The sequence below is a fragment of the Tympanuchus pallidicinctus genome, unplaced genomic scaffold (genome assembly GCF_026119805.1).
Source record: "Tympanuchus pallidicinctus isolate F22 unplaced genomic scaffold, pur_lepc_1.0 scaffold9, whole genome shotgun sequence".
NCBI lineage: Eukaryota > Metazoa > Chordata > Aves > Galliformes > Phasianidae > Tympanuchus > Tympanuchus pallidicinctus.
Window position 1 is genome coordinate 22,646,406 of NW_026294813.1, and position 12,585 is coordinate 22,658,990.

Consider the following 12,585-nt stretch of genomic DNA (forward strand, 5'->3'; position numbering starts at 1 on the left):
CCATTTCGTTTCCCATATTCTCATGTTCATTCATTTCCTCTATTTTCCAAAGAAAAAAGACCATGTCCTGTCTTACCGTTGCTCCACCTCCAATGCTCCTGTCATGCTCTTGTTGTGTACGTCTCTCTAAGTTATATTTAAATACATATGGAATGCTTTTAATATTTTTTTTTTAAGTCACTGCTTCGTTTGTGTAGGACCCAAACAGACTCCCACCTTGAAATGAACAGATAAATGGAGCAACTCCAGCATCTCCTTCAGAAAAAAAACAAAAAAAGCAATGACAAAATGAAAAAAGGTGCAAGGAATTTTTTATTTAGAGCCACTCAGGACTGCCTGGAAGTCAATGCATCCCCTCGTGCAGAACATGCTGGAGCAGGAGCTGCCAGGGACCTCCCTTGTATATCCCCACTGTGTGAAATGGGAGGTTCCCTGGAGACCAGGTCAACCCATGTCTCTCATCCAGTTGCAGAGCCAGGGACATCGGGAAAGAGCACTTGAACACAACAGAAGGAAGCATTCTACATTCAGATCAATTAATACTTCTGCCATAAACCTTTAACAGCCAACAGGGGATTTCAACACAGAACTTGGCCAGGGATCCCCACCCCACACCGTCACACATTTTTACAGGACATCGCTCTATTTTACAATCTTACCACTATTTTCTTTGGAGATTTTATTTTTTTTTTTCCCCACACTTTCAGTTTCCAGCAACAACCTTTGCTAGGAAGATCTGTGAAGGACTGGCTCTGCAAGCTGGTGCTCCTAGTCCCTCTGTGAGCCAGCCAAACACAAAGACTCGCTCCTGAAAACCCTCCCACAAACATTTTGACATCTAAATCAAGTTCTTTGAGTCTGCCTGGGAGCTAACTGGATTAACATGCTGCTTGGGTGGCACCAGAGGAGGGACAGCAGCCATGCCAGTGACACTGAAACAAAGGGCTGGGAATGAGAGTGTGGGGTTGGGCAACGAGTGACCCACAGCAGAACCCAACGGACCAGAAGCTTGACCCAAAGAAATGAAAATCCAAATGCTGCCCAAATCCAAGTTCTCAGTCTCTTTCCTCACTTAAAAGAGCAATCGGTGGTGTTGGTAGTAACTTCATACCCCATGGGTAAGGCCTCGTGTTCATCAGACAAGCTCTGGTTACAGGACAGTAAATACAAGGCTGCATACATGTTCCTCGCCCCAGGTGTCGGTGTGTGACAGCCAGAAACACAGCTGTGGGCTGGAGATGGGCAGCGAGGGCTGGGTCAGAGGGTGTGCACTGGAAGGGGTCATGGATTCACGTGGTGCAGTTTTAGTTTCAGTTTTGGTCTGACCTCTTTCAGCCAGAGTCCATGGTGAAGAGCTGGATGTCGCGTGGGTTCCAGTAGAGTGCCACGGCCGCGTTGTACACCAGGGACCAGACGTAGGGGATGAAGAACTCCTCGGGCTGCTCCTCCTCCACGTACTTGAACTTCAGCTCAGGGAACTTCTACAAGAGAAAGGAAACGCTGTTTGCAACCATGCAGCCCAAAAAACACAGAACAAAAGGGAAAATAAAGGAAGGAACCGAACCACCGGAGCTGAAGGAAAATGTTTACCATGAGGCATAAAGAGATCATTTATAATTTCTTCTTGGAACTGAATGCCACACAGGCACATTGTGCTCAGCCCTTCTCCTGATGCTCACGTTTGGTCTCTGCTAACAAAACTGCGTGCATCCTTTAGGTGACAAAGGAGTCCTACACAAAAAAGTCATTGAATGCTCCCCAACTGGACTGCACCACGCATCAGTTCATCCCACTGGTCCTGTGCACACACCTTAATGTCCGTGCATGCAGACAGCTCCCCTTCCTGACAACACAAGCAATATCCTTTCCACAAGACTTTAAGGAAAGAGCTTCCAGAGTTATCACACATCAGATGTGTCAGTCTGTCCCAATTGGAAAGCGATGCTGCAGCCCCAGCTCCCCCAGTTTTCTCTGGTTTGTTGCCTCCTTCGGGAGGCCTGCACACACAGAGGTGGTTCCTTGCAAAGCCCTCCAAGATCCCTGACCTCAACCCACCCCACCAAGCCCACTGACCACATTCAGGTGCCACATCTCCATGGTTCCCAAACGCCTTCAGGGATGGGGACTTCACCACTCCCAGGGCATCCTGTGCCAGCATCTCACCAGCCTTTCAGAGAAAGAATTCCTTGCAATATCCAACCTGAGATTGCTGAGCTTATTTTAGCACGCACTGCTCAATCATCCACTCTGCTTCTGAACGTTGCCCACACCAAGAGCCTCAGACAAAGCCACACTGCAGTGCTCCCGGGGGTAAGATAAAGCATGCCTGTTTCATTATTTATTCGGCTGTGGCTGAGACTAAAAGACTAAAATTCCATGGCACAACACGGCCAGAACAAGCACAGCAATGGCCAGAAAGCCTCTGCCCGTGAATAATGGAGGGATGCCCCATCAGCTTTCTGAGCAGCTTTGTGCTGGGGGATCTTCTGTCTGGAACAGCTCCTTTGAAGGGGTACTACTTGGCCACTTGGCTTTTGTGTTTGTTTATTTAACTCTGTGTTCTTGGGAATCTCAAAAACATGGAAACGTCTCCACTCTCCCTGTGTGGCTGCTGTTATTACAGCAGTTTGGTGCAGATCCCAAACACAAAGGGACACCAAAGCTGCTATCTGCACTGAGCTGCACCTGTTGGACCCCATGGTCTCCAGAGGTTTCTCCCAACCCCCTCAATTCTGCTCCATGGGGAAGGCAGCTCTACAGAAAGCTTCTTTATAGGATCACAGCATACCCTTAGCTGGAAGGGACCCATCATCAAGTCCAGCCCCTGGCTCCACTCAATGAAAGGCTGGGTGACAACAAGCCACCCATCATCTTGCTAAGGACATCAGCGTCACTTTGCAGAGTGCTGCATGCCAATGGGAGGGCTTGGCTCTGGACACTGTGTGGCTGTCACCCCTGGTGAGGCCTTCAGAGCACAGTAGGAGCTCATCCTTCCAACAGCGAAGGAGGGAGGAAGCACTCTTTGTTTCCAGCACTCCTTCCTCTGTTGAAGGACCCGAGGCTGTTCAAAGACAGCAGTGTCAGTGACCGCTGCATCCAGCTCCTGGTGAGCTCAGACCTCGAAGGCGTATCAGTAGCTGTCATTTCCTATGCCAGACGTGAAGTCTGTGGTACAGCAGCCCTCCCACAGTCCTTCTGTGCACCATTTTCTACCATCTCTGTCCGCAGGTTGGGTTTGCCCAGCTTTCTAACCCACCACATCACCGTGCTCCCCCACTTTCAGGTATTCCTGCTCCCACACTCACCCCCAGCTCTCAGTTTCCCATCTCCTGGTCTTCCCTCTTCCCCAGCCCCATTTCTCTGTCTTCACAGCCTCTCTTCATTGTATCTCCATTTTGCATTTGCCCATGTTTACTTTTTCTTCTTCATCAGCCTCGTGTTTCATTGCCATTCCCCGTCTCAGCCCTTCTCAGCTCCCAGTGCCCAGCCTACCACCCCCTCCCACCATCCTAGTCCTCTCAAGATGCCATGATTTGTGCACCTAGGGATACAGTGGGGATGACTTAGGGTTGGACTTGAGGATCTTAGAGATCTTTTCCAACCTCAATGGTTCTATGATTCTTTGGGCAGGTTAAGCCCCAGTACAAATCTCATGGACATCTATTTTATAAATGATACTCTGCTCTGCTTATATCCTCACTGTAACCTTCCCCACTTCCCTCCTGATGCTTCCTGGCTTGTGGTCAGTGCAGACAGGAACACGCTCAGCTCAGTGTTGCTTCAGCAAAACAAATGGTGAAACCTCATGGTGAAACCACTGCAACGTTTCCCAGCAGAGCAGAGCCCTCGCACCGCTGTCACTCCTCACCCCAGCAGTGGCTGCATGCAGCTGTCCTTCTGGGACGGAGGGGAAAAAGTGATTGAAGATGCAGATGTAAAGAAAGGAACGTTTTTTTACCTTCAGGAACACAGATTACAGCAACTAGGTTTTGTAGATACCCATGACACCAATCTGGGACCACTCTGAACTCAGAATCGCTCAGCTCTCACTATATTGTGAGTCCTCCGCATGAAACAAATCAGGCAGAATTCCAGTTTTCAAGCAAGAACAATCAGCCATTGATTGTATTATTAAGTTTTCCTTCAGCCTGATCAGTGTTGTCATCTACTGCGCTTGTACACCACAGCAATTTAATGATCAATTTCAGATTAAAGGCTGTACCTCTGCAATCAGTCTGGCTCTCCCACACTCGCCACATGCCTTGAGCAGCTTTATCTCAAGAATGGAGACAAGGATAATGGGAGTGTAGACAAGGACAGTGGGAAGGCAGATGAGGCTAAGAAGAATGCAGACCAGGATAGTGAGGTTTTTAAGGAGAGAGATATATGAAGTGACACTAGTCAAGACCTTTCTCTACAGACTGGTGACCCTGCCCATGTCAGGAGGATTGAAACTAGATGATCTTTGAGGTCCTTTTCAACCCAGGCCATTTTATGATTCTATGACACTAAATCCATGTTTTAGGAGAGCTGTGAGACAACAAGGTCATGGGAGGCTCAGAGCACTTCCAGGGAGGATTTTATCATCAAGGATCACTGCTAACAAAACTCTCCAAGTGGCAAGCCAAAGCTGCTTTGCTGTTATCGTGTACAACTTAATCAAGCTGGACACGAGGAAAAATGACTTCTCAGGAAGAGCAGTGGTGCAGTGGCACAGCTGCCCAGGGCAATGATGGGGTCCCCAAACCTGGAGGTGATCAAGAACCGTGGAGATGTGGCACTTGGGAATGTGAGCAGCGGGCACGGGGGGATGACGTGGGGCTTGGGGATCTTCTCCAACCTTAATGATTCTATGATTTAATTCTGGAAGGATGTCTGTTCCTTACCTGGTGACACCCAAAGGAACCTGATCTGCAGCACGTTCTGACAAGAAGGACCACACCATAGTCTCTTAAATGGCAGTCCTAATAGCAGGGGAGAAGTCTGGGCATGGAAACATCACAGCCCCACCGCTCAGCTGGACATCAGCCACGGTGCAGAAAGATGCACGCGTTCTTTGCCACCTTCCTCCTTGCCAATGTTTCTGAGCCGAGTGCCTGAAACCAACGGGTCCAGCAGAACACTGCCTGCATTTCTACCCAGCCATTACCAGAAGAGTGCCAACCCTGGGCACTTTGAACCCCATCAACCCAAGGCATCGCGCGTCAGAGCTGGAGGGAACGTCCCAGTTGGATCTGTGTCATTTACACACAGACAGCACATCTCGGCTCCGGTCAATCCGCCCACCGCAGAGCCCTATCGTGTTTGCTGCTGGCAGACAAAGCAGAAGTCAGATTTCGTGGTCAGGACAAATGAGACAGCTGAGAGCACTGCAGACAGCCTGCGCCGTCAATCACGCGATTCGATGAAAAACCACAGGAAGTCCAACCAGCAGATGCAGTGCTGAACTGCAGTGACTCCGCCACCACAAAAAGCTCAACACCTTTTTTTTTTTTTTTCTTTCTTTCTTCTTCTTTTCTGCAGTTAACGATGATGAAGATAGCATCAGGGCCAGGCAACAGCAGCTGGCACGGCTCCATGCGGCTCCGAGGCATTCGAATGGAGTCGTGCATTAACACAAAATAAACCCCTTCATTAATGAACCATCCCAGGGCTGTACCAGGGGTGACCTCTGGTCGGATACCATCAGCAGATGGAGCTGCTTCAAGAGAGGGAATCTGTCTCTGCTTGCTCCGTGATGTGGATATTGAGCTGGATGGGAAGCTAAGCAAAGCAATGGGGTGGAAAAGCAAGAAATCCAAGAACTGTATGAACACAAGACTGGAGAATCCTCTTCTCCTCATGTGCTTGCTTACGATTTGTGCTTGCTTACTCATTTGTGAGCTGGTGTTTTCAGAAGCATGTCAGTGGTTTAGAAGAAAAACACCATTTCCAAAGGAGCCTTGCACATTTGAGAGTCAAATCTGCATTCATTTTCAGTGAATCCAAAGCTTCAAAGTCTGTCTGAAAATGGATTTGTGTGTGTTTGATAATCTTAGCAGCAGCCCTGCTTGGCAGCCCAAGGACGTGCTGGGAAATGAATACAGCAGCACTGCCTGCAGCATCAGCAGAACTGGACCTTATCAACAATATCCATAAATTAAAAAAAAAAAAAAAAAAAGAGATACTGATGGAATGGATTTTTGCAATTATTTAATTATTGCAGAGACACATATTCTTTTTTTTTTTTTTTCCCTGCCTGTTTTTCTTTGCATTACACTGCTTCTCTTTGACTTAAGAAAGAAAATCAACGTGGAGTTGGTGAAATACCTGCATACCTGCTTGCTATCTTTGCCTCTATCTCAGGGCTGAGGCACAGACAGCCCTGCAGAAGGTTACAGTGGGGAGACAAAGGAAGCAAACAGGAAATGTGCCAGACTGAGCAAGAGCCGCACATCTCGCTCAGCAGAGCTGGGGAAGGAATAGGTGTGAACAAGGAGAGGAAAGCAATGGCTCAGAGCTTGTCGGGAGGTGACGAGAAGGAAAGAGAAAACTCAAGATGGCAAAAGAGGCTCAAGAAATCCATGCACAGGCTAAATACCCACAGTTTAGTAAATCTCACGAGGTGAAGCGAAAAATGACTTTTTTTCCCAGGGCGTTTCTGAAACTACAGCAGCATGAAGACAAATGCTCAGTCTGAGGGGAGTGAGTGCACCCTCAGGGAGTTTGCAAATGACACCAAGCTGGGGGGAAGTGTTGTTCTGCCTGAGGGTAGGCAGGCCATGCAGAAGGACCTGGACTGCTGACTGATGGGCTGAGGCCGATGAGATGAGCTTCAGCAAGACCAAGTGCCGGGTCCTGCACTTTGGTCACAACAGCCCCATCACTACAGGCGTGGGGCCAAGAGGCTGAAAGGCTGCACAGAGGAGAAAAGCCTGGGGGTGTTGGTCAGCTCTTGGCTGAACGTGGGCCAGCAGGGTGCCTGGGTGGCTGAGAAGGCCAACGGCATCCCAGCTGTATCAGAAATACCCTCAGCTGCTCTCCACAGTACTGTGCTCCAGGGTCTCAATGTCTTTCCTGCAGCAAGGGGCCCCACGCTGCACACAGCACTGAGTTGCAACCTCACCCGAGCTGAGCACAGGGGATGGTCACCTCCCTGCCCTCCTGGCTGCACTGTTTCTGGCCCTTCTCCTCTGCACAGCCTTCCAGCCGCTCTGCCCCACACTTGTAGCCATGCCTGGGGTTGTTGTGACCGAAGTGCAGGACTTGGCCTTGTTGAAGCTCATCCCAATGGCCTGACCACCCTTTGGAGAAGAAAGGCAGAAGCCTTCCACTGAGGGCAGAGCTGAAGAAGGCCAAGCATCCTGCTGGAGGTCTTCCAGCTATCAAGAGAAGCCTGCTGGACAAAGCCAGCAGAGAATAACAACTCGTGTATCTGGGTTACAAAGTCTGTTTTGATCTCTATAGAAAAACTACAGGTCTCTATTCCCATGATCAAACCTTTTATGAACCAAAAATAACACCAGAATTACCAACCAGTATTCCAGTTGTCATGACAGAGACAACCATCTCGTAATTATATTCTGTAAAGCAAATCACATGCTTTTAGCCTAATTGGTATAATGTACTGAAGTCTGCAGGTGAATTTTTCCTTCATTGTTCAAGTTTTAAAAGGGTCTGTGAAACATAGGAACAGTGGAAAGTTCAGAGGAAATAATCCTGCTGAATCACAGAATGGCCTGGGTTGAAAAGGACCTCAAATATTATATAGTTTCAACCCCCGTGCCAAAGGCAGGGCCACCAATCACTAGACCAGGCTGCCCAGAGCCACATCCAGCCTGGAATAATGGATATATCTGATATGTGTAGCTGTGTACGGAACGGCACGATGGATCTTCTGCACACAGACTCTGGAGTCAATCACACTTTCAATTAAAAGATGGGTTTGGCACTTGGGGACACAGTCAGTGAGCATGGTGGGGATGGGTTGGGGTTGGACTGGGTGGTCTTGGAGGTCTTTTCCATCCTGAACAATTCTGTGTCTATGAAGAACCCAGTTCTTATGCAAAGAAATGAGCACAGTGTTGGGGTACAGCTCCACCAATGGAGGAAGTGATTAAGCTTCAAGAACGTGACCCACATTTCTGAGTTTCATCAAAGCACCAGCAATCAGTGTGCTGCACAAGCGACCTGACCTAGGTGCCCTGTCTGGGCAATGCACACTTTATGATCCAGCTTTTCAACATGCAAACATTCCCATTTGCTCACTATTCCTCAGGAATCAGGAGGGTTTTTTCTCCCCACTCCTGGGAAAGGAGCAGAACGTTTCTCCTTGTGAAGAACCAGCAGCCACTCATGCAGTCTCCGGCGCTGATTTCCCTCCTGCTGCTTGCCAGGCTCCCAGATGGCACTGAAGCATGCTGACAGCAAAATGCACTGATTTCATAGCTAAAGGATTTTCCTTGTGGAAGCGACCTACAAGAGCTTTCCACTGCCCTACTGCAGTCTTGGGAATGCACAGTTCACACGTGAAGGCAGAAGACCAAGAAGTCACAGTATCATTCTCAGCCATCAGCCTCTCTCAACCCACAGTCACAGCTCCTTTGATGCCCCACGTGTTTGTTTGCTCCTTCAGCTCCTCTCCCAGCACAAGAGGTGGCAGCAGGAGAGCGCAGTGATTCACTTTGCATATTTTCCCAGTGATGAGCTCCCCAGCTATGCTTTCACGGGAAATCACTGCAAAGCTGCAGCATCTTCCAAAATAAGCCACCAAGCCAAGAACGTCATTTTGGACATCTGGGACCGAGTTCCTCTGTTATCACTGTGCTCAGCTTTGGCCTTGTGCACTGGGCAGGGACACGCAGCCCCCAGCCACTCTCCCACCCCCTTCTGATGCATTTGCCTGTTGATGCTGACATTTATGATAGGTCTGCCGGTGCAGAGGGCTCGTTTTATGAGGTTTTGTTTTTACATAATAGCAACCATACAGCTGACGTCCCTCCCAACCAAACATCCTTTCCCCAGTGCACACTGTGAGTGCTGGTAGGGGAGAGGCTCAAAGGAAGAGCTCCTTTTGCTTTAGGGCATTTCAATCAGAGAGAGCCAGAGCTGTAAATATTTCAAAATGTCAATTACTCCAGACCGGGGGCAGACTCACTGCCACCAGCTGTTAGGTCAACCTCAGTGTATGCTTCTTCCCAAAGGCATTTTCAGGCTGTGACAGCATATTGTGGTCAGCTATTGGAAACGAGCCCTCATCAATGCCAAAAGAAAGCAGTTTGTAGAAGAGAATGATAACTAATGAGCAAGGGTTCCGGTTATTCCATGGTGGAGGACATCTGGGTCTTGCAGCTGGGCAACCACTTGTCATCTGGATGGCTGAGTAAAGTGGGTCAGGAGTTGAGCACGTGCCAAAACGGATCAGCATGCTTAGTGTCATCCTATAGAACTGTACAGCCTCCAGGATGCAGCACTTTCCTATGAGATGAAACCTTCCCAATAAGAAAGCAGTACTTTCCTATAGTGAACCCTTTCTTTTTAAAGCAAACAATCACCTAAATCTGAGAAAGGGCTCAAGTGCTCTCCCACTCCTTTAACAATGCAGGAAAATCACTTTGTTTTTTTACTGTTTCACTATGCTTTGAATACAGTATTTCAATATCTCCCTGTCTTCAATGAGCTGAAATGAATTCAGAGCTCCCATTAGCAAAAGATTGTCCTTAAGACACAAAGAAAATAGTTCCAGAGACTCTCCTTTTAACAGGTGCTTGTCAATGCCATTGCACCCCTTTGCTATCCACTGTATCTGCCCCTCTCCTCTCTGTGCATTCAGGTCCAAGCTGGGTGCCCCAGTGACAGCAATCAGCCTTTGCTGCTCTTCCAGAGCCTGTCAAAACCCAATGGGAAAGAGAAGAGGAATTCCAGTGTAATTCTGCTGGCATACTGCACGTACACAGCGTGCATTAACAGTGCTGGGAAATTCTCTCATCCCACTGTGGTGCTGGCTGCCCTCAATCCACAGGTTGTTTTGCTCCTGTCATAGAGGCATTCCCAGGATCCAGCCATGGCCTTGGAGCACCCATTCTTCTCAGGACAGCACTACCAGGGCCACTCTGCTCTCTGAGTAAAGAATTTCTCCCTCACATCTAACCTAAATCTCCCCTCTTTAAGTGCAAAGCCATTCTCCTTTGTCCCATCATTATGTACCCGTGCAAAGAAGAGTACAGTGGGTTCATCAGGGTAATGAGTCAGAAAAAGAAACATGGTCAAGATCAGCCTTTATTTGTGAACTCAACAATCACAAACACAACCTAAATCCATGAGGATTCAAGATTTAATGCAACCAACCTCACACTGTAGTACAACAACCATACAGCTACAGAAAAACTGTGCTGTCCCAAGCCATGCTACTTCCAACAGCAGAGCCCTCTGTAGGGACGTGGATTCTAGAATCAAGAAGGTTGAAAAAGACATCCAAGATCCCCATGTCCAACCTCAACCCACTCCACCATGTCCCTAAACAGAATCACAGCATCGTGAAAGTAGGAGAAGATCTCCAAGATCTCCAAGCCCAACCTCAAGCCACCCAACCATGCCCACATGTTCCCATGTGCCTCATCCCCACAGTTCTGGAACATCTCCATGTACAGGGACCCCCCCTGCTCCCTCCCAGCAGCCTGTGCCAATGCATCACTGCTCTTTCAGACTTTCAGACAAGAAATATATACCCTAATACCCAATCTTAATATACGTACGAGAAATCCCCTGCATAGAAGCAATGCAACTTGTACCAAAGGCTGTGACAAAATTCAGCTCCTTATGAGATGCAGTTGAGGCAGCCATCAGCTGACAAAGTACATTTCTTCCTTATTCTCACTTCTCGGAGTAGTTGCTGTAAATATTCAAGACATTTCTCTAATTTATGCATTTAATTAGAAGATATCTGCAATATTTCTGCTGTTTACATTTAACTCAATACCGCGGTGAAAGCTGTAATTTGTCTGGGATTTATATTCTGTTCTCAAATCTGTTTTGATTCCTTGACTTCAACATACACAGAAGTAAGAATGTGTCAAATCATGTAAATGGAAAAGATTATCTTCCATTATCTGCATCATCTGTCAGCCAGGGCAGAAATCTGAGGACTGTTCTTCTCAATCTGTCAGATGTTACAAAACTTAAATTAAAAGACTCAATCAGAAGAGACAGCTGAACCCTGCAAGTGGGTGAGCAATAGGAGAGGTAGAATTGGGATCTGGCTACACGGTTATGTTGTCTCTTCCCCCTGTCTAGTATTCAGTTGTTCACAGATCTTCAAGTCTTGCAGCTTTCTTGGATAAAATTTTAGAAATTTACTTCCATCACATTATCCTACATACACATAGGATAGGATATACTCCTTAATCAGGATGACAAGAACAGGTTTGGCATTGAAGAAAACAGCAAGTTGATTTTCCCTAGTGCAATTTTTCCCTTTCTCACTCCCCGTCTGGTGCTGCGGCTCTTCAGCAGGAAACAAACACATATTGGAAATAGCCCCCAAAGAAGGAGAAAAAAACACTGCCAGAGTATTGCAGTGACAGTTCTGTTTGCTTTGACTGAAATTGCAATATATTTGGGAAAGAAGCATCATGCACACGCAGTGCATTTGGCAGTGGACTTTTTGTTTTCCCTGCAGGACATGCAACTGAAGGAGGAGGGCTGCACAACACATGCTGAGTAGACTGAGACATGGAGAAAAATGTAACAAAAACACAAAATACATAGGATGGCTTTCTGAAAGAGGACAGAAACATGAGAAACTGCTTGCCCAGCCTCTCACTTCCTCTGTATGTCATACTTCTAACTCTAGTTGCAGCATCTTCAAACCAATGGCTCAGCCAACCACCCAATGTAATGCAGCAACAACAGACAGAAGCTGGTTGCTTTGTGCCCCTGCATCAGCTCATCCTCCCTGCGAAGGAGAAGAACCACCTTATCTCTGTATATACCATGAAAAAAACTCGTGGAATATTTACCTCCAAATTGCACAGATAAATCAGTGTCAAAGAAGATGCACTGCACAGTAGGTGAAACGCAGGCAGTGCAGCTCAACAACTCTCACTGAAAAAAATCTGTAGCTCTGAAAAAAGATTCTGTAGCTCCAGTCACTTCCAGTCCTACTGGATGCAACAAAAGGCTTGCACTGGACTTCAGCTGTGCACGCAGAGATACTTCTCTCCTTGGTTATGCATGCTCTTGGTGATGGGGTTTGTGTGTCACCTTCTGACCCTTCTCCTCCCCAAACTGTGCAGAGCATTCACTATCAGTCCCACATTTCTCAGCATAGTAATGCCTTGTCAGGATGCCCATCAGGAGGGCAGGAAGGACAAGATCCCTCACCCAGGTGATAGGAAAATGCCATCGTTTACCTCTCTCTCCTATCTCCCACCCAAAAACACTCCCAGCAGGGCTGAGTCCAGCTCATCCTTGCGACCGTTCCTAAGAACTGTTTAGAATATCTTTTACAGATGAAATTCAGAGCTACCAGCAAGCTTCTGGTTCATGGAAGGAGAAAATTACTGCAATGCACTTCCCCCAAGTCAGGATACAGAAATATCTTTCTGC

At 47.6% G+C, this 12,585-nt stretch overlaps 1 protein-coding gene across 5 annotated transcripts in view; it reads right to left on the reverse strand.

Moving 5' to 3' along the window:
• Positions 1-294: 294 nt before the first annotated feature.
• The window catches only part of DYM (dymeclin), a 150,073-nt gene continuing 137,782 nt past the window's right edge, over positions 295-12,585 (reverse strand). For all 5 annotated transcript variants that reach the window (XM_052670060.1, XM_052670065.1, XM_052670061.1 and 2 more), the window contains one exon: positions 295-1,481. In XM_052670060.1, coding sequence (XP_052526020.1) covers positions 1,332-1,481 — 150 coding nt within the window. In that variant the 3' untranslated portion in view covers positions 295-1,331. The remainder of the gene's footprint in view (positions 1,482-12,585) is intronic.